This window comes from Netta rufina (genome assembly GCF_964035555.1).
Source record: "Netta rufina genome assembly, chromosome: 4".
Lineage (NCBI taxonomy): Eukaryota > Metazoa > Chordata > Aves > Anseriformes > Anatidae > Netta > Netta rufina.
This window is the reverse complement of record NC_140127.1, coordinates 609,469-627,688: the sequence shown is the minus strand read 5'-3', so window position 1 is coordinate 627,688 and position 18,220 is coordinate 609,469. Positions and strand designations below refer to the sequence as shown.

General features: G+C 37.5%; 1 protein-coding gene across 6 annotated transcripts in view; it reads left to right on the top strand.

Moving 5' to 3' along the window:
- WDFY3 (WD repeat and FYVE domain containing 3) overlaps positions 1–18,220 on the top strand; it is a 190,932-nt gene that overhangs the window by 132,927 nt on the left and 39,785 nt on the right. For 3 of the 6 annotated variants that reach the window (XM_084286230.1, XM_084286229.1, XM_084286226.1), the window contains 11 exons: positions 576–728; positions 2,947–3,020; positions 3,130–3,291; positions 4,639–4,733; positions 6,649–6,769; positions 6,927–7,144; positions 9,199–9,434; positions 10,628–10,762; positions 12,535–12,726; positions 14,643–14,876; positions 16,407–16,506. In XM_084286230.1, the coding sequence (XP_084142356.1) occupies positions 576–728; positions 2,947–3,020; positions 3,130–3,291; positions 4,639–4,733; positions 6,649–6,769; positions 6,927–7,144; positions 9,199–9,434; positions 10,628–10,762; positions 12,535–12,726; positions 14,643–14,876; positions 16,407–16,506 (1,720 nt within the window). The remainder of the gene's footprint in view (positions 1–575; positions 729–2,946; positions 3,021–3,129; positions 3,292–4,638; positions 4,734–6,648; positions 6,770–6,926; positions 7,145–9,198; positions 9,435–10,627; positions 10,763–12,534; positions 12,727–14,642; positions 14,877–16,406; positions 16,507–18,220) is intronic. The other 3 variants (XM_084286227.1, XM_084286231.1, XM_084286228.1) reach the window with 2 other exon arrangements.

Sequence of the window (18,220 nt, the reverse complement as noted above, 5' to 3'; positions counted from 1 at the left end):
AAGCCAGCATTTAGCTCATGCCCTTGGCTTTTTTGACAAGTAGCAAGGATCTGAGTTTTGTTCTGTTTTGTTTTTCTAGTGTGTCGCTTAATGGGACAGAAAGTTGGGGTTATTCAGATCTATCTAGTGATGGATACTTTTCTTCAGTGACAGAGTACCTCTCATTTGTATTTATGGTGCTCCAGAGGTGCAGACTGGTCTATTGAAGACTGCCGTATCCGCATGTGTCTTGCTTTCCAGGAACACACATGTGAGCCTGTATCACATGCTGCCTTAAGCTGTGGGTAACTACCAGAGAGCTGATAGGTGCATGTGCCTAACTATCAGGGCCTAGATACCATCTGCAGTTTAGAACAGAAACTTTATCATGACCTGGAGGGGATCCTGGGTACGCTCTTGTTCTAATCAACTGTAATGCCATTTTCAAGCTTTTTCACCAAAAATTTCAAGCATCAGAGGTAATTTATGGGCCTTCTCAAAAGAGATGCAGCCATTCCACCCATGCTTCATTATGCGTAGATTACGTGCTTGCATTTTAATAGGGTAATAGTTCCTTATCTGTTTATTTGTTCAAGTTGCTGGCGATGCTGTTAAAGAAGAAACGATCCCTTCTGAACAGTCACATACTTCATCTCACCTTTTCCTTGGTGGGAACTGTTGACAGTGGGCATGAGACCTCCATTATTCCAAATTCTATTGCCTTCCAGGATCTGCTCTGTGATTTTGAGGTATGTGAAGCTACGCAGAGAAGTCCTCATGATACTGGCTAATGAGTACTTGAGTAAACTGACAACATGCCTTAAATACTGAGCAACAGCAGATGAGGTTGTTATCCTGCAAACTTACTATTCTGTATATTGTACAGAACAGAAGCTCAGCAGCAAGATTATTGGTAATTTTTCTTGCTGAAATGGCTTGAGTCATTCTACAAGCCATTAATGTGTACCAAGCATGTTCATGTTTTTTGTTGTTCTAGATGTTTTTTAGTTTTCTATTCCACAGTAATTTCCTTTAACTGTGTGTTCTACTGCAGTAAATACATTAAGGTGTGAAAGATGCACTGAAAGTAACAGTAGGAGGTAGATTTTTCAAAATAGCACATGGGAATCACTTCATCATGTGTCTCCTGCAATGTTAATAATAAGGTAGTTAAAAATCTGCTTGCACAGCCTATTGAAATATTGAAGTGTTCTTGTTTTAAACTGGGGAAAGTAGACAAGTTCAAAATGAAATGCTAGTGTAAAAGAGGCTGATTGACAGTGTTAATGCAGAGAACTCACCATTTGATGTTTGTCCCTTTTTTATTATCTGTATCTGACACAGACTGAGTGAAACTGTTGTGATTCTCATACACTTCAAATAAATAAAAGATACAACTACAAGATATTAATGACACGTGTCCATTTTTCACAAATGGCTCTAAAACGCGGGATTATTTATTTTACTGTTCTTATATATGCATTTAAGTATGTAAAAGCACTCCTGGAGTCTTTAAAGTGTCCTCCCTCTGAAAAAATGCCTGCCACCTAATATAGCCTTCATATTAACAAAATCAAATGGCCTTGTTAACTTTGAGAGTTTAGAAGACTTGAACACAACTGAAAAAACTATTGCCAAGATTGGTAATACACTACAATTACAGCATAAAAATCAGGAAATGAAAACTGCTCAAGTTTCTTCTTTTTTTTGATAAAGAACATTGAAACTAGAAATAAGTTAATGCTGTTTAAACAATAATTCTTCAGTATTAAAAAAAAAACAACTATTCTTAAACAAATCTTTTAAATAACAATGGTTTCTTTGTGCTTGCTATTAATGAGCAGAAGTAAATGTACATCTAATAGAAGTTCTTACATGTACCTGATGTAGTATTTGTGGTAGAGGTGTTAAGTTGGATGAACAGTTTAGGAGAGAGAACACACACACACACACACGTTAAGGCAAGTCATATGTCTGTGATTCATTAGGAAGATTTTTTTGAGAAGCATCAGGAAGTCACACTTTCTGACTTGTGTTTTTATAATTCCCATTTTTCAATTTTATGTATTTAGAAAGCAGTGAACCAAACATTTCATTAAAATTGGATAAATCAGGTGTTCTTAATCTTATGCTAAGCATGGTAAAGGAAAGATTGTTTTGATCATTGTAGATAATATTTAAAGAACAGCAAAAGCAAGGAAACTTTCATTTCAGACTATCTTACACACCTGAACACAAATATTAATTATACTTTCTTCAATAGCAAGCCAATTTTAAGATTTTAAATTATAACTTGGAGTTTTCTGACTTGATGTATTTTATTACTACTTTTGAATAATAGTTTGGGGTGCTGTTTTTTTCTTTGTGTGTGTGTGTTGTTTTTTTTGTTTTTTTTTTTTTTGCTAGTAGATCTAAATTGTTGAAAATGCTGTGCAGAAATTTCTGGGTAAAGATTAAAATGGATGAAACAAAACACCACACAAAACAAAAATCAGGGAACGCCTTGAGTTCAGTGCTGGCAGAAGACAGTCAATTTCACAAAGAGAATCTTTGCTTCAGCCAAATCATCATATTGGTCCCATTCAGCATTTCACATCAGTGCTGTAAATCTCTAATAATTCCTTTGGAGCTAGTGGCATTGTACGACCTCTTTAAAGAAGAATTCCAGAAAGTGATAAACATTTTTGTCTATAACTCTAACATTCTACTGTAATAAATTTATGGAGACTATCAATGGGTACCAATGTGTGTTTCTTTAGTCTTTGCTAGTATGTTTAACAGACAAGTGAATTTGAAGAAGGAACAATTGAGAGGCTTGCAATCAGGCCAGGTAAATAGTAACATAGGCAACAAGTTTTACTCTATTCAAGCTTTTCATAACTTTCACTGTATGAAGCTCAAATGTCACCTCTGAGTCTTGAACTGGATTTGTGTGCCAAACTTAATGTTGTTTATTCTTTATTTCAGGTCTGGCTTCATGCACCCTATGAGCTTCATCTGTCATTATTTGAGCACTTCATCGAACTTCTCACAGAGTCCAGGTATAAGTTGATGCCGGTGTACTGGTGAGACTTCCAGGATTAGGTAATATTTAGAGGGAGCTCTAGTTTTAAAATGACACCTCCTTCCTTCCTTCCTTCCTTCCTTCAGTGAAGCAGCGAAGAATGCTAAGTTAATGAGGGAATTCCAACTTATCCCAAGACTGCTCTTGACTCTTCGAGATACGTCTCTGTCCCAGCCTACTATTGCTGCAATTAGTAATGTGCTGAGCTTTTTGCTTCAAGGCTTCCCCAGCAGCTACGACTTGCTCAGGTAGCCCACACCTATGTTAATTCTGGCTTATGTGTTCTTATTATGTTGCTGACCTTGGTTAAAAGTACTTAGCGACAATACTATTGTGGAGTAACTAATGTCAAATGTTTATGTACTGAATATTTTATTTTAAGTGACTGAGTGCATAGGTATAATAGTTTTGGTAATGCCTTGATTTCTCTATTAAATTCAGTTTATATCTCAACTAATACAACTGAATGATTAAACTGGCGTAGTGTTTTTCAGGCAGGTAGCATTAATGCTATCCATTGTTGGTGTGACATACTGAACACTTTTAAATACTGATTTTTATTTCAGGTGGAATATGAGAATACTTCAGTTAAAATGCAGTTTTGATTACTCTCTCTCACTAAAGGCTAATTTAAAGATGTTTTTTCTAAATTATGACTACAGAAAAATATTTAAGATTGTCAGTTATAGTACTATTAATTATGACTGAAAATTACATTAATAGTTGCAACTCATACACACAGGAGTATTTGAAGTCCTTTTAAACAAGTTAAACTCATTGATAACTTAATTTTTTCATCTCCTGTTTGATTATAATGGAAATGAATAAAATATTGCCAGGCTTAGATACTCCCTGTGTATGAATGGGTCATAATTTCAGGTTCTTATGTTAAGTACAATTAAAGGTTTTTGAAAGCATCAGAGAGTAATTCAAGAATAAACAGTGTAGATGTTGTGCTTAAACTACGATGGAATAGATTCTACAATACAGATCTGAGTGTTCTGACATAACTTCTTTTGCTTCCTGGAAATAAAAATGAAACATATTTTACAACTTGAGATAAGTTACCGTAACTAAGGACTTGTTGAGGATTTTTCCAGAACAAAGAGGAATGTATTCAGTCTCCTTTCTTTTCATAGTATATCATCATCTTGTTCTTGAAAACCATGACCTTGTTATATCACCTGAAGCTGTAGACGTGAATGTTATACCAGATGAATGATTTTTTGGGAAGTAATACTTGTTCGGCTGTAAAAGTTGAAGAACAATGTTTTGTTCTGTTCTTTAACTTGTGGTGTTCATTTTACTAGGACTTGGAGGTATCTCCACATTTGCTTTCTTGAATTTCAGAGTTGTCAAGTCCTGTAACTACAGACTTGTCTGCCAAGACTCTATTAATTACTGTACATTACTTCAGTTTTGGGCGAGTAACTTTACACTGAGGCTATTTTTATCAGCTTTTAGGTGTTGGAAAGTTGATGCTTTTGGATAATGCCCTTTCACTAGCGTTGTGATTTTACATTAGATGGAAATTATTGATAGATATGAGTTCATCTGTCATATCAATGCATGATGTTATTTCTGTGTGTGTCAAGGTTTGGACAGTTCATCTCTTCCACTTTACCTACGTTTGCAGTCTGTGAGAAGTTTGTAGTCATGGAAATAAACAATGAAGAAAAGCTTGACAGCGGTAAGTCATTGCATGCCTTAGAAGCAGTAGAAGAGAAATAGTTTATGATCTCTTCTGTACTTAAATACTTAAAATGTACAACAGTATCATTAACAGCAATGCATTTTAGTTATAATATGGCTGCCAGGTTAACTGTGGAACTTGAGATTTGTGTATTGCATGCAAAGCGGTGCAAAACCCATGCGCTCTTATTTGTTTTCCTTCACTTAATACTGAATGTTGTCCTTCTGCTTCACCCACTTGTTCTTTCCTATCAGTTTTGCATCTCAGTTTTGTTATGGGGAGGGAAAAAAAGAAAAGAGAATGGTTTGGTAGGTGCATCTGGTAGGTGTGCCCTCCACATGTGGAGAAATGGGAAAAACAATTCACGCAGTGTAAGGTGTTTTTTTCCTCCTTAAATATATATATATATAATATGTATGTATATATATCCGTACTTCAAGAGTATTTCTGTTTATTTTTTGAGAACATTTCTAACCTTTTTCTTTAAGGGAAAGAAGCTTTTACAGTTGTCGATTTGATTAGTCTCCCCTAGTCCAAATGATTTAACCCAGCAGTGGATTTGAACCAAATAACTCAAGTGGGTGCTCTAAGATGCTAAGTTTCTGCATCTCTTGCAATGCAGGTAGGCAGGGACCAGAGAGAAGAACAGGGTTTCTGTTGCACAGTTAGCTTGATTCATGTTGTTTCCTGAAGAACAAGGTTAGGTGATCTGCACATTTATCATTCACATGTCTCTCCTTTTTCTGAACACTTTCTGTCATTGCATTCTCAGAGATGATGAAATTCCAACAACTTTTTCAGTAAAAAACAATGTCTTGGGTATAGGAGAGAGATCCAAATTCATGTTCCCTCTACAGGCTGGCCATATTATTTTTTTTTCTAAGCTAAGCAGAGCTTGTGCTGCTTTTTGTCTACCAGGGACACTAGAGAACCATGGGGAGAAAGGCACACTGTGTCAGGAGTGCTAAGGGAAGCTTGAGGCAAAGGACAGTAGATTTATAGGTTATTGGTCTTGATCAGTTATGCTGTATTGCTGCCTTTGAAGATGCTTTGTTTTCTTGTCTGTGACTTAGGCACAGATCTCTGGCCCAGTATGTGTCCATTTATCTGTCTTCCTTTTTTGCGTGTCTCCGCTTGAGTAGTAATTTTTTTTTAATGTTGTGGAAAACCTGCTCCTCCTTACATAAAGTAAGGTACTAATAGAGGGATTTAAAGAATAGCAGTGAAGTTAACCTTGAGCTGTGTGTATTAGCACATTTTGGAAGAAGTGTGTTTGACTGATAAGGGGTTTCGGGTTCTGACTTGATTGAAAAGGAAATTAATTGTTCTTCCATTTCTTACATTTTGTATAAGCCAGAAAATGTTAGCTTTATTTTATTTTATTTTATTTTATTTTATTTTATTTTATTTTATTTTATTTTATTTTATTTTATTTTATTTTATTTTATTTTATTTTATTTTATTTTATTTTATTTTATCCCAGATTGCATAATGTTTAGCCAACTGTTTGGAGTTTTTATGAATCCCCTTTTTTCCACACCCTTTCCTTTGTCAGTTTTTATGCATCTGCCTGCCAGGAACCAACTGGCTTAGCTAATGTGGACCGCCTCAGTTTAGATAACTGTCTGTGCTATCCTTCTGCCCATCTTTCAAATCGACCAAATGCTGTGTGACAACGATAATGGGGCACCAAACATTCCTTGGCAGTGTGCGCCAGGTCAAGCATAGCAAGCTGTCCACAATAGAGCATGGCTTTTTCTTGACCTGAGTAGGAACATATCGAGTTTACTTGTGTATGGAATTTATGAATAGCATTTAAATGGTTGGAGTTCTAAAAAAAAAAATTTTTGCTTAATTCTTTTTTTTTAATTCACATTAATTTTGCTTAACTTTTTTTGTACTTGATGTCTAGGAACAGAAGATGATTTTGGAGGACTTGTTTCAGCTAACCTTATTCTCCTGCGGAACAGGCTTTTAGATATACTCCTGAAACTTCTATATACATCTAAAGAGAAGACAGCTGTTAATTTGCAGTAAGTACAAAAAACTTTAGATCTAGAAACGATATTATGTTTTTAATTTCAAAGGAGAGAATTATACGGTCCACACTCTATTCACTAGTTAAATTGTGTAATTTCATAGGAACTGTTGAAGCATTTACACAGATTTTTTTTTTTTCCCCTTTATTAGGGCCTGTGAAGAACTGGTCAAGACCCTGGGTTTTGATTGGATTATGATGTTCATGGAAGAACATCTGCATTCCACCACGGTCACAGCTGCCATGCGAATTCTTGTGGTCTTGTTGAGTAATCAGTCCATCCTTATTAAATTTAAGGAAGGTCTCAGTGGTGGAGGCTGGCTTGATCAGACGGATTCAGTCTTGACCAATAAGATTGGTACTGTGCTAGGTACAGTATGAAAACTCTCAGATGGATACATCCTTTCTGTTACTGTTGTTTCTGCTCTGATCAGATGATGTTGCCCTTCATTTTCCTTAGAATTAAGAGTTAGATTTGCTAAGCAAAAGAGAGCAACTGCCCTTCAGCTGACATTGCACAGATATTGTTACAGTTCAGTCTTAGCTTTTTGTCTGCACAAAGCCTGCATAGCTGAACTGCAATTGGTGTCATGTCACCATCAATGTATAGTTAAGTAAGCCCCATGGGCAGGCACATAACGACCTAAATGCTAAGGTAGCATAGCATCACACGTGTTGTTGCAAGGTGCTACACGCAAACTAATTAAGAAAAATGTAATTGTTACATTAGTCATAGTATCATGCAGTTTTAAATCTGTGCTGCTTTATCTAGTGAATTCTGTGCCAGTAGATACACCAGTTGGGATTTGTTCTTCCTTGGGAATTTGTGTGTGCAAAGCATCATCTCAGTCCTTCATTTCCTCTGCCTAGCTTGCTCTCATGATTTCCTGGGCTCATGTTGGCCCCCTTGGCCCTTATTAAGGATTTTCTTTGTGGATTCTTAGAGCATTATTATTAGGTTATTAGACCTTTGTAGGAAGTCAGTCTCTTTGCACTGGTTTTCCATAATATACCTCTCAGGGTATTAAGCAATATATCATGATTCTCTGCATCAATAATAAACTACAAAAGTTTCAGCAGAGTTTTTTATGAAACCATATTATGTGTGCAAAGATGTATTGTTAACATACTGTAGCAACTGTTGTTGTTTAGCTACCGATTCAGGTCTTAAATCTTACAAATGCTTCTCAGTTTGCATGCACATGTCTTAAAATTTTAATCCCACTGATACTTTAGGACACTGACTTTTTTATTTTTTTATTTGAGATTTGTTTCAAATGTCCCATAACATAATTTTCTTCAGTCCACATAATCTTTCTAAATTAGATGTGCAATCACAGTTGGAGAATGTGTGTAGTCGTCCTTTTTGGTTTTGTATTATAACATCAATTTAACTGATGCCAGGCTAGACTGTGATGAACAAGATAATTCTAAAACTGTATCTCATCAAATGCCAATGACTTATCTGATTACCTAATCTTCATGCTCTTTTTTTTTTTTTTTTATTGCCTTGCAAAACATTGGCTCTGAGACTTCTCCTGAAACCATCTGAGAGCCATTTTTGTTTAAGCTTACTGATAGAGTTAAGTGTGGCTTTGTGGCAAGAATTTAATTCATATATATTCTTTTAAGTAGTCAGTTTCTGCTGAGAACCATCTCTGTATTAGAGCCTCACAAAAACAGCCTGACCAACCTTACCTCTGGCAACATCAGAAAAAAATATCTGGCGGTCTGCATTGACCCAGAGACTGTTATCTTCCTGCCTCTGTACTTACTGCAAAATGAGCACTTCTGCACTTTCTATGTGATGTTCAAAGGGGAAACAAAATGACTGAGTACAAAAGGGTCACAAAAGGTGTTTTGTGTTTCTGGCAACACTTAAGATAAAAATAAGAGCATTTGGTGCTTCATACTGGTTGATCAGTAACAAAGCAGCTAAAGCAAGATCCCTGTGAAGCGTGCATGGAAATCATTCAGCAGCCCATTTACTTAAATCAGCTGTGGGATTGCTGGTTGTTAACCTAAATGAACTACTCAATTCCAGAGATTAAGGTGTGATTTTCCTCTCAGATAGTGAAATAACTTTTTTTCAGAAGCTGAGGTATCTTAAAAATCTTGAGTTTCTGGTAGCAGTCAACAAATGAATCTGAGTGTGTCTGGAACAGAATTAAGCAGTCTTCATAGTGCAGGGTTATCTACGTGGTGTGGTACTGGAAGGCAATTTTTTCCTGTCGTAGTAATTAAATAATTAGATACCTGAAGTGAATTGCATAGTATATGTATGATAACCAGTATGCAAGTTTTCCATTGTTACAGTGTTAGATTTATGTGGAGGTACCCTCTTGAGCTCAATACTTGATTTAAGAATGAGCTTCACAAGCATTTTTCTATTAACATTGTTGGCTCTTTGTCTTTTTATTTCAGGGTTCAATGTTGGCAGGAGCGCTGGTGGCAGATCAACAGTCCGGGAGATTAACCGGGATGCATGTCATTTCCCGGGCTTTCCTGTCCTGCAGTCCCTTCTCCCTAAGCATACTAATGTACCTGCACTCTACTTCCTCCTCATGGCCCTTTTCCTGCAGCAGCCAGTCACTGAACTGCCTGAAAACCTGCAGGTCAGTGCACCTGTCATCAGCAGCCAGTGTAATCAGGGGTCCCAGGTAGGGATTATCTAGTAAGATGTAAGCGTAATTCTGTCTGTCATCTAAGAAATTATGGATTAACAACCCCAGTCCCCAGCAGCTGACGCAGAAGTCAGTACAACTTGTTTTGTGCTGCTCTGTGCAGGAGTGGGAGGACAAGATATGGTGGGAGTACGTGGAAGCCAGCCTGGTATGGCATAGATGAAGCTAGTTTCTTTCTGGTCTGATCTGGAGCCAGGGTGACATGGAAGGGAGCATTTATTTATTTATTAAGAGCAGGGAGTTACTGTATTAAGGAGTGTTCACAAGGTTACAGAAAAAAACAGGGTACTTATTACAGAAAGGTTTAAGGGAGACATCTTAGTTCTCAGTGGAAAAATAAAAGTGTATTAGCATTTTGTGTAGGTTGATTTTGAACTTGTTTTAATTGTATGTAAATAAATAGTCTTCAACAGAAACCTAGGAAGCCTTAGTGTAGTCTTTTATGGAGAAAAGCCACACTACAGGTTTACAGTGTACCTGTTTAGAACAGATACTAACAGTGCTAACATCTGTTTTTTGGTGGTAAAGGGAAGGTGAAAACTATAGACCAGAAAGTATTCTGCCTGCTTATTTTCTCAAGAGGAACTAGACAGCACAGGCAACACTGTGCTGTGGGAAAGCAGAGTCATGAAGGTCATCTTCTGCTTATAGTGTTTGAAGTACAGCAATGCTAAATTGAAATCAAATGCAACTACCTAAAATATATAGCAGTTAATATATAGCTTTTAATGCTAGAGATTGGCAGTTTTTCCTTTTCTTACATCTAATGGCTTTTTGTTGTTGTTGTTTAATTACTGAAAAATACAGTGTAGTGTATTTGTTTCATTCATGTTTTTCCTGTGGGACACCATGTGGGTTTTGTTAGTAGATGTGCCAAAGGCAAGTATTGATGGTGCAGCATTTGTGCTGACAGGTCGCTTCTTGTTTCAGAAGGCTTAAATACCTTGAGAAGGTGAGAGCTGCAGTTAAGTTTGTCCATGGTTGAAAGGAAGTTCTTCAGTGCCACATGACACGTGATCTCTCCATAAAGTTGTAGGGGCTGAATTTTTTCACATCCTCTAACCTTTACTGTTTAGACACTGTCAAATGAATGTGTTATAGATGTAATAAAAAGCAGTATCAAATTGCACTGCAGAAAGTGTTTGTCTTTTCTGTTTCATCCTTTACAGTTTGACTTAGACTCTATTTGGACATTTATATTTGGAGTTCCTGCCTCGTGTGGCACCATTACCTCTTCAGTACATAGTGTTTGCACAGAAGCTGCCTTCTTGTTATTGGGAATGCTGAGGAGCATGCTGAATTCTGTAAGAATAGAATTTTTTTGTACATATTTGTATATATGGAATTGCTTGGGTCTGCCATGTGGTCAGAAGCCAAATTAGAAATGTGAATTTTTTGTTACTATCATAACCAACCCATCTGGGAGTTACTCATAATACGTGTGTAAAAAGAAAACATTGTAATGAGGTTATTCTTATCTTACTTTGTTTTTCATTATCTGTGGAAATATTACTGACCATAAAATTAGCAGTGCTTTTCACAAAAAGGCTAAGCTTTACGTTTTGCTGCAAGTAAAGCAAGACAAGGGATCAGAAGGATAAAAATGCTTGGCAGAGATGACTGAATTACTTCCCTGATTAACATCACAGGGGAATGTTTTAGACTCACTGTCCCATCTGCTCAGAGCAATGCGAGATGCTGATTTTTTTGTGCTTGAGAAGTCCCCTGACTATTAATAGCCACATGCTGGAGGAAATGAACTAACTGCCAGAAAAATGTGTGTTCTTTTTGTTTTTTAAATCTAGTGTCAATGTAGTCAAAGTTAGTTTCTCAGTAGGAAAATTTTGTATTATGTGGGAACTAGAGCATTGATTTGCTGAAAAAGATCTCATGAAACATTTCCCAAGTAGTACCTGTTTAGATGTTACCTGCTTGGTCATCACGTTTGTGAAACCCTCTGGGAAGCGTTGACTACTTGCTGCTCATGTATTGTCATATCCAGGTGTGACCAGTACACACATGTAGAAAGCACATCTAATGATGTGCTGGGGGTACACATTGCTATTGACACTTGTTCTGTGTCCTGCTGGCAACCTGTTCTGTCCTTTTTGGTCCTCCACTTTGCAGATGCTCTTGACCTGCTCAGAGACATGCTGTCTCTTGCCCTGCTGTGTTGCTCTGTACCAGTTGATATATGTTTAGATGTGCTGTTGGGTTTTTGTTTGATACGATTCAGATCATGCTTAGCAACGTATTTTGAGTCATCACCCTAGAACACGTGTTCTTAGCCACATAGATGTGTTCAGTCTCCTCCTTGTGACATGCTTGAATACATGCTGAGGTAGAGGTTACTGTCAAGTGTTGGGCTGCCATGTGTTCCTGCCGTGTGTTTATCACATTTAGTCATGTTTGATTACATTTCTTCATGTGGTAGCAACCTGTTCTGGCCTGTTTCATTACATTTTTCTTGTCACATTTGTCATTCACTTCTGCTTCTTATGATTTCATGGCACGGTGACATGTCTGACAGGCTTGGACATATGTTCTTGAAAAGCGGTTTGCATGGCTTCTGCAAGCTCATGTGTTAAAAACTGTATACGTATGCTCGGTCACATGTGGTCAGGTGTTTATCATACAGTGATGTGCCCAGACAAGTGTTTTGTCACAGTTAGCAACTCATTTGTCACATGTTGGTTAGATGCACAGGCATATAGTCTGTTCATGTTTGATCAGACATCACTTCAGGTGTCTGAACAGCATGTCTTCAGTCATGTCTTCTAGGCAGCTGTTTGGCCATGTGTTGTGACACATTCTCTGGTATGTTTGACATGTTCTGGTTTTGGACACTGACATGTGACTGAGCAGGCAACCAGACACATTTCTGCTCTCTTTGAACAAGCACTTGACCATGTTTGATCACATTTCATCCCATCTCTGATGATGTGTTTAACTGCATGTTTGACAATGTGTTTGGCATACTTGATCCTATCAGTCGTCCTCCCATGTCTCTCTTCTGAAATGAGTATTCTTCGATTAACGCCATCTATGTTAACGTGCTGTTTGTTTTTCAACCCAGCCTTGGCAGTCTGAGGAAGAAGGCTCTTGGCTTCGAGAATATCCTGTCACCTTGATGCAGTTCTTTCGCTATTTGTATCACAATGTGCCGGACCTCGTTTCCTTATGGATGAGCCCAGAGTTCCTGTGTGCATTGGCAGCAACTGTGTTTCCTTTCAACATAAGACCTTACTCTGAGATGGTAGGAAATGCAGTGAGTTGTTTTTTTTTTTTTTCCCCTTTCTTTTCCCTTGGATGCTATTTTTGAAGATAGACCAATTAATAGTCATGTGAAGATAAAGCTCTAGTTGCCATGCAGAAAAGGGTGGTCTTAAAGGCTGGGCTGGAAATTTTGTACTTGGGTTTTGAAACTGAGAGGGTGCATGCTCAACTGTTGTTGCACAAAGATACCTGAAACTTCATTTTAGGGGGAATGTATACCATTTCTTTTTTTCTAGTAGGCCAGTTTTTTCATGTACAGGAATCAAATTAGCTCAGATTTACAGAAGGAAAATGACAGAGTCAGCTTGTCTTTCTCCTCTCTATTTTGGAAGATGTGATAAAATTGAAAAATGCTTTCTCCTCCTACTTCTGTTGGGGGCTTATCCAATAAAAATATTCCTATCTGACCTGTAACTGCTGAGTTCAAGCTAAAAGGGTGTGAGTTCATCTTTGATTGCATTGCCGCTTTAAGCAGAACTATTACAGGTTATTAATTTACATATACTTTAAGTGTTATTGAAAAGCGCTGCTATTTCTAGACCATGAAGGGGAAAGAAATAAACTGTTATTGTTAGCTGGCATCTAAAAGTAATCCATGCACTAAGAGCATCCATGCACTAAGACAGGTAGCTGACTGGTTAGCAAATGCTATAACTAGGGAAGATAATGATAAAATACTGTAGAAAATATTTATTGTTGAAATACTGTCTTTTCTATTATGAATAGAAACAGATGATCAGTTTTTACAGATATATGTCGAAGAGTCTTATAAGATTATTGATTTTTGCACTTGAAGTAGATGATAGGAGTTCTTGGAGGAAAAAAAAAAAAAGAAAGGAAAGTGCCATTTTCAAGCTTGTAATGCTGACTTGGCATTGACCTGTGTAAAGAATTTAGAACAGTCTTGCATATCTCCAAGTAGTTTTTTAGTCCTTTCAGTACTAAGTGCACAGGTGAAACTTCGTCTGTCTGTCTGACAATTTGAACTCTACCATTTGAAGGCTTTCCTGACTCCAAATCTTTTTGCTTCTCCAGCATTTGTCTATCCAAATGAGGTAGACTATTCAATTCCATATGAAATAAATGCTAAGTATAGCAACAAAACACGTTAACCTAAGTTCAGCATTGAGAGAAAATTCTTGATTGATCTTCCAGCCTTTCTCAGATGTGCCATTAAATCCAGAAAGTCTACATCTTTGGGTTTTTCTTCATTTCTTGGGAATTTTCTCATTCTGAAGCAGACAAAAATTCAGAACATTTGGTTACTTTGTATGGAAGCTGGTGATGCAATAAGTCTTTTTCAGGGAAGTCATTGTGTCCTCTTGTATCTGGAGGAAGGCATTACATAAAAATACTTTCTCCTTTTAATTTCTTTTGGACATGATCATCTTCAGTACTGGGAAAGTAGCTTTTACTCATTATTGCACTCTGATGAAGGTACTGCATTAAAAAAAGGGTGAGTTTGCTTTTGCTACTCTATCACACAAACTTGATAGCCTTTTTCAGTCAGCTTCTATCGTGTTTTTTTTGTTTACTGCTTTAGCTGCTAACTGTTTCAGAACTTCTGTCTTTTTGCTATGAGAATCTGTATTCTTGCGTAGAAATTAGAAATTGCTCCAGAAGTTCTTGTTGGTAAGCATCTCCCATGTGATATGTGATCTCTGGTTCAGGTAACTTGTGTGAGCCTTTACTGATTTCTTTTTTCCTCGTCAATTAGAAACTAGAATTTGAATGTTTTGCATGTTGTATATTGGGCACCTGATACTGAACATAATCTTGCTGAAAAAGGTTTATTAGGAAACCAAATATGAAGTGAATGGCCATAGAAAGACATGTAAAGGATAGAAGAGCAAAAGCACTGCTGCTAATCTGTTGAGCTCTGGAGTTTTGACATATTGTTTTTCACAGGTGTCTGATCTTGATGATGAAGTTGGGTCCCCAGCTGAAGAGTTCAAAGCCTTTGCAACTGATTCTGGCATGAACAGGAGCCAGTCAGAATACTGCAATGTTGGCACCAAGACGTACCTAACTAACCATCCTGCCAAGAAGTTTGTGTTTGACTTCATGCGGGTACTGATCATTGATAACTTATGTCTCACACCAGCCAGCAAACAGACTCCACTGGTAGATCTTTTGCTAGAGGTAAATCTGATTTTTATGATTTGAACTTAGTGTAACCCTTTTTTCTCCTCAATATTTCTATTTATCTTCACCTTACCATTCAATGGAATCTTAAAAACAGTCATGAAGTAAGAGTTAGAAAATTGGAACGCTCTTGGCTCATAAATAAGTTTGCTTGCTGTTGTCAATACTTTGGAAAACCTAAGAAAGCAAACACCAGAGGTTTTTGTTTGTTTTTCTCAGCCTTCCTTTCAGAATGCTTTCTGGACTTTTTTTCTTCCTCCTGGCATTTGCATGTATTGGTGACAACCTGAAATGATTGAGCAGACAATTTTTTTTTTTTTTTGAGCAGACATTTGTTGTTTGTTTTTTTTCCTTTCTACGCTGTGTTCTTCCCTCCACATGAGTCCTACTATCAGTTATGTTTGTGGACTCCGTAGCTTTCATTTGGGTAGTCAAATGGCTCTGTTAGTTGCCACGCATGTAACTGAGTACGCTGTGTCAAGGTTTGGTTTATATTTTGTGCTCTTTTTGGAGCTATTGTTTTGTCATCTTAGTCACTAACTCCATTTGTCTGGAAATGCAGGAAGTGGGTTGCAACAGTCGATGTTCAACAGTGCAGCATGAGAAGTTGCAGCTTTCCTCAAGTTTTATTCTTGCAGAGTATGATTCATTTGTTATACTTCCATTAGCCTGGGACAGCTGTATTAGTTTTGCTCAAAATATAAAATCCCTACCAATCCCTAAAGAAATATTAATGTCTCAGTTTTATTTGTGTTAGAGAAAAACAAGTGCCAGGACATCTGGTGTCATACGCTATAAAAATTCATGGAGTTACTACATAATCTTTCTGTTAAACTCTCTGTTAAATTTGGTGACGCGTGTGGAAAGCAGCATTCTCGTAATGCTTAGGCTGGCAAGGAGGAGTTCAATTGCTGCTTAACTGCACTACTGTATCCACACCTTCTTCAGACTGTCTTTTGAAATGTTCAGTTCAGGAGTCCATGTTCTCCTATGACTTAGCTCTTTGTTATGCTTTGTTATGTGTCTCCCTGGCTTCTTCAATAGCTGCAGGAATTTTAGAGCATGCTTATACATAATCTTAAAAGTTCCTGAGTTAGCTAGGTGTCTCTTTGCTGTCATAAAGCTAAATAAATAAATAAATAAATAAACTTTCAAGAGATGCATTTATACATGGACATTGGGAAGCATATTTGAGACCATGGTCATTCTGTTTCAGTTGCTTTGCTGCTATTTTAATCTGTCACAGTTTTTCAATGTTAGTTACTGGTATAGATGGGCAGAAAATAAATATACTGGGTAGAAATTGGAGTAACGCTCACTGTAAGACTGCATACAGCTGATGTATACCTGATGTCCATCCCTAAGTTTTTAGATAGAGCCAAGACTTACTGGAGATAAATTACTGTGGAAAAAATAAATGATAGTTCATGAGACTTAAGAAGAACAAAAATTCACCTATAACACCTCCTCTTCCTTTTTGCTCCCTCAGAGATGCTCATTATTTTTTCACTGTGTCTCTTGAATCAGGCTTCCCCTGAAAGATCAACACGAACACAGCAGAAGGAGTTTCAGACGTATGTTTTGGATAGCGTGATGGACCACTTACTTGCAGCTGATGTTTTATTGGGTAATATGGCAATGCTTAATTATCAGTCTGTCTGACTTGAGGGAAAGTTTTTTGATATATATATTAATTTTAATTTTTCTTTATTAATTACCTAATTTGTTAGAAATTTAATGCCTTCATATTTTTTGTTCTGCCCTTTTTCTTTCCTTTGATGTGTAAATGGCACTGCTACAATTACATGTTCGCTCTGAGTCTCTATTGTGCCAAAGCTATAAAACAAGAGTTTCTAAAAAGAAATTGCATTAGGTGAATCTTTTGGATATGGAAACCTGACAAATTTGAGTCGTGTCAGAAAGAAATGCAACTGAGTCTTGTTATCTCAGAATTATCTCTCTTGTCCTTCTTGCCTTGGCAGATGATCTGGAGCTTTTGTCAATTTCTTATGGGTGGGACGTAGGTTTTTAAAAGTCACCTCAGTTTTCTTTTCTTCCTTTTGTAGAAGCAGCCCAGAAAAGTCGTCTGGGATTAGTACTTCATTGAACCACCTACCAAAGAAATGCTCAGGAAGAGTTTGAAAAGCTTTTAAGCTAGATGTCAGTAGGATGGGCTGACCCAGCAGAGCATGGGTATAGATGATTGTGAGGTGGCCTGTTGGAGTATCTCTGCTCAGGTGCCTGCTTTGATTTCATGGTGGCCTGCTGGACTTGCCAGGAGCTATCAGTCTGCTCTGTATTCATCATAGAAGTCCTTGTTAGTAGTTTATGTACACTAGGAGCACAATTTTGGTTTCCCTTGGTGTTTCTTCTTCCAAGTTTTGTCTGGCTTCTTCCATGTATGATGCAATCAGCCACTTTGTGTGCAAGTAGTGCCAGAAATTAATAAATCTAAGTGAACCTCAGGCAAAATCAGTACCTGCTGCTTTTCTGTGAGAAATAATGTGGAGCAGACTTCTCTGGCATCCTTCTGTGAAAGCAGTAATCCAAGCGGTGAGTCTCAAGTTGTGAATTGAGTGTACTCGCACACAAAGTACAGTCTACCTTGAACAGTCTCAGGTGATGTTTAGTCCTCTGTCAGACATGAATCCAGAAAAGAAACATTTGAGAATGTTGATGGTTAATATACCTCTCCAAATGGTAAACAAGAGCCAGTAGCAATATCCACAGAGATTTTTATATTTCACCCTGGTTTGCACAAGATATTACTAGTTTCAGTAAGCAGGTTGGGTTTTAATTCTATGTCAAATATTTTCCTTTTAGATAGGTGCAAAAAGTTAGGTAAGTGTAAAACTGCGCAATGTATTTTCTAGGGTGTTTGGTGTGTTACCTGTCCCTCTCGTTTTGGTCTTTTCACTGTCAATTTCCAGTGATTACTTACCATCAAAGATCAGCATAGGTAAGTGACAACCACGAATACAGGCTGTGCGGAGAATGGATTGAAAGCAGCCTTGAGGAGAAGGAGCTGGAAATGTTGGTTGACAAGAAGCTCAACATAACCCAGCAATGTGAGCTTGCAGCCCAGAGTCACCCATGCCCTGGGCTGCGCCAAAAGAAGCTTGGTCAGCAGGATGAGGGAGGTGATTCTTTCCCTCTGCCCTTCTCTTGTGAGACCCCCATCTGGAGTGGTACTATGGTCAGCTTTGGGGACCCAGCACAATAAGGATATGGATGTATTAAAACAAGTTCAGAGGAGGCCACAGAGATTATCAAGGGCCTAGAGTACCTTTCCTAGTAAAGACAGGCTGAGGGAACTGGGGTTGTTCACCCTGGAGAGGAGA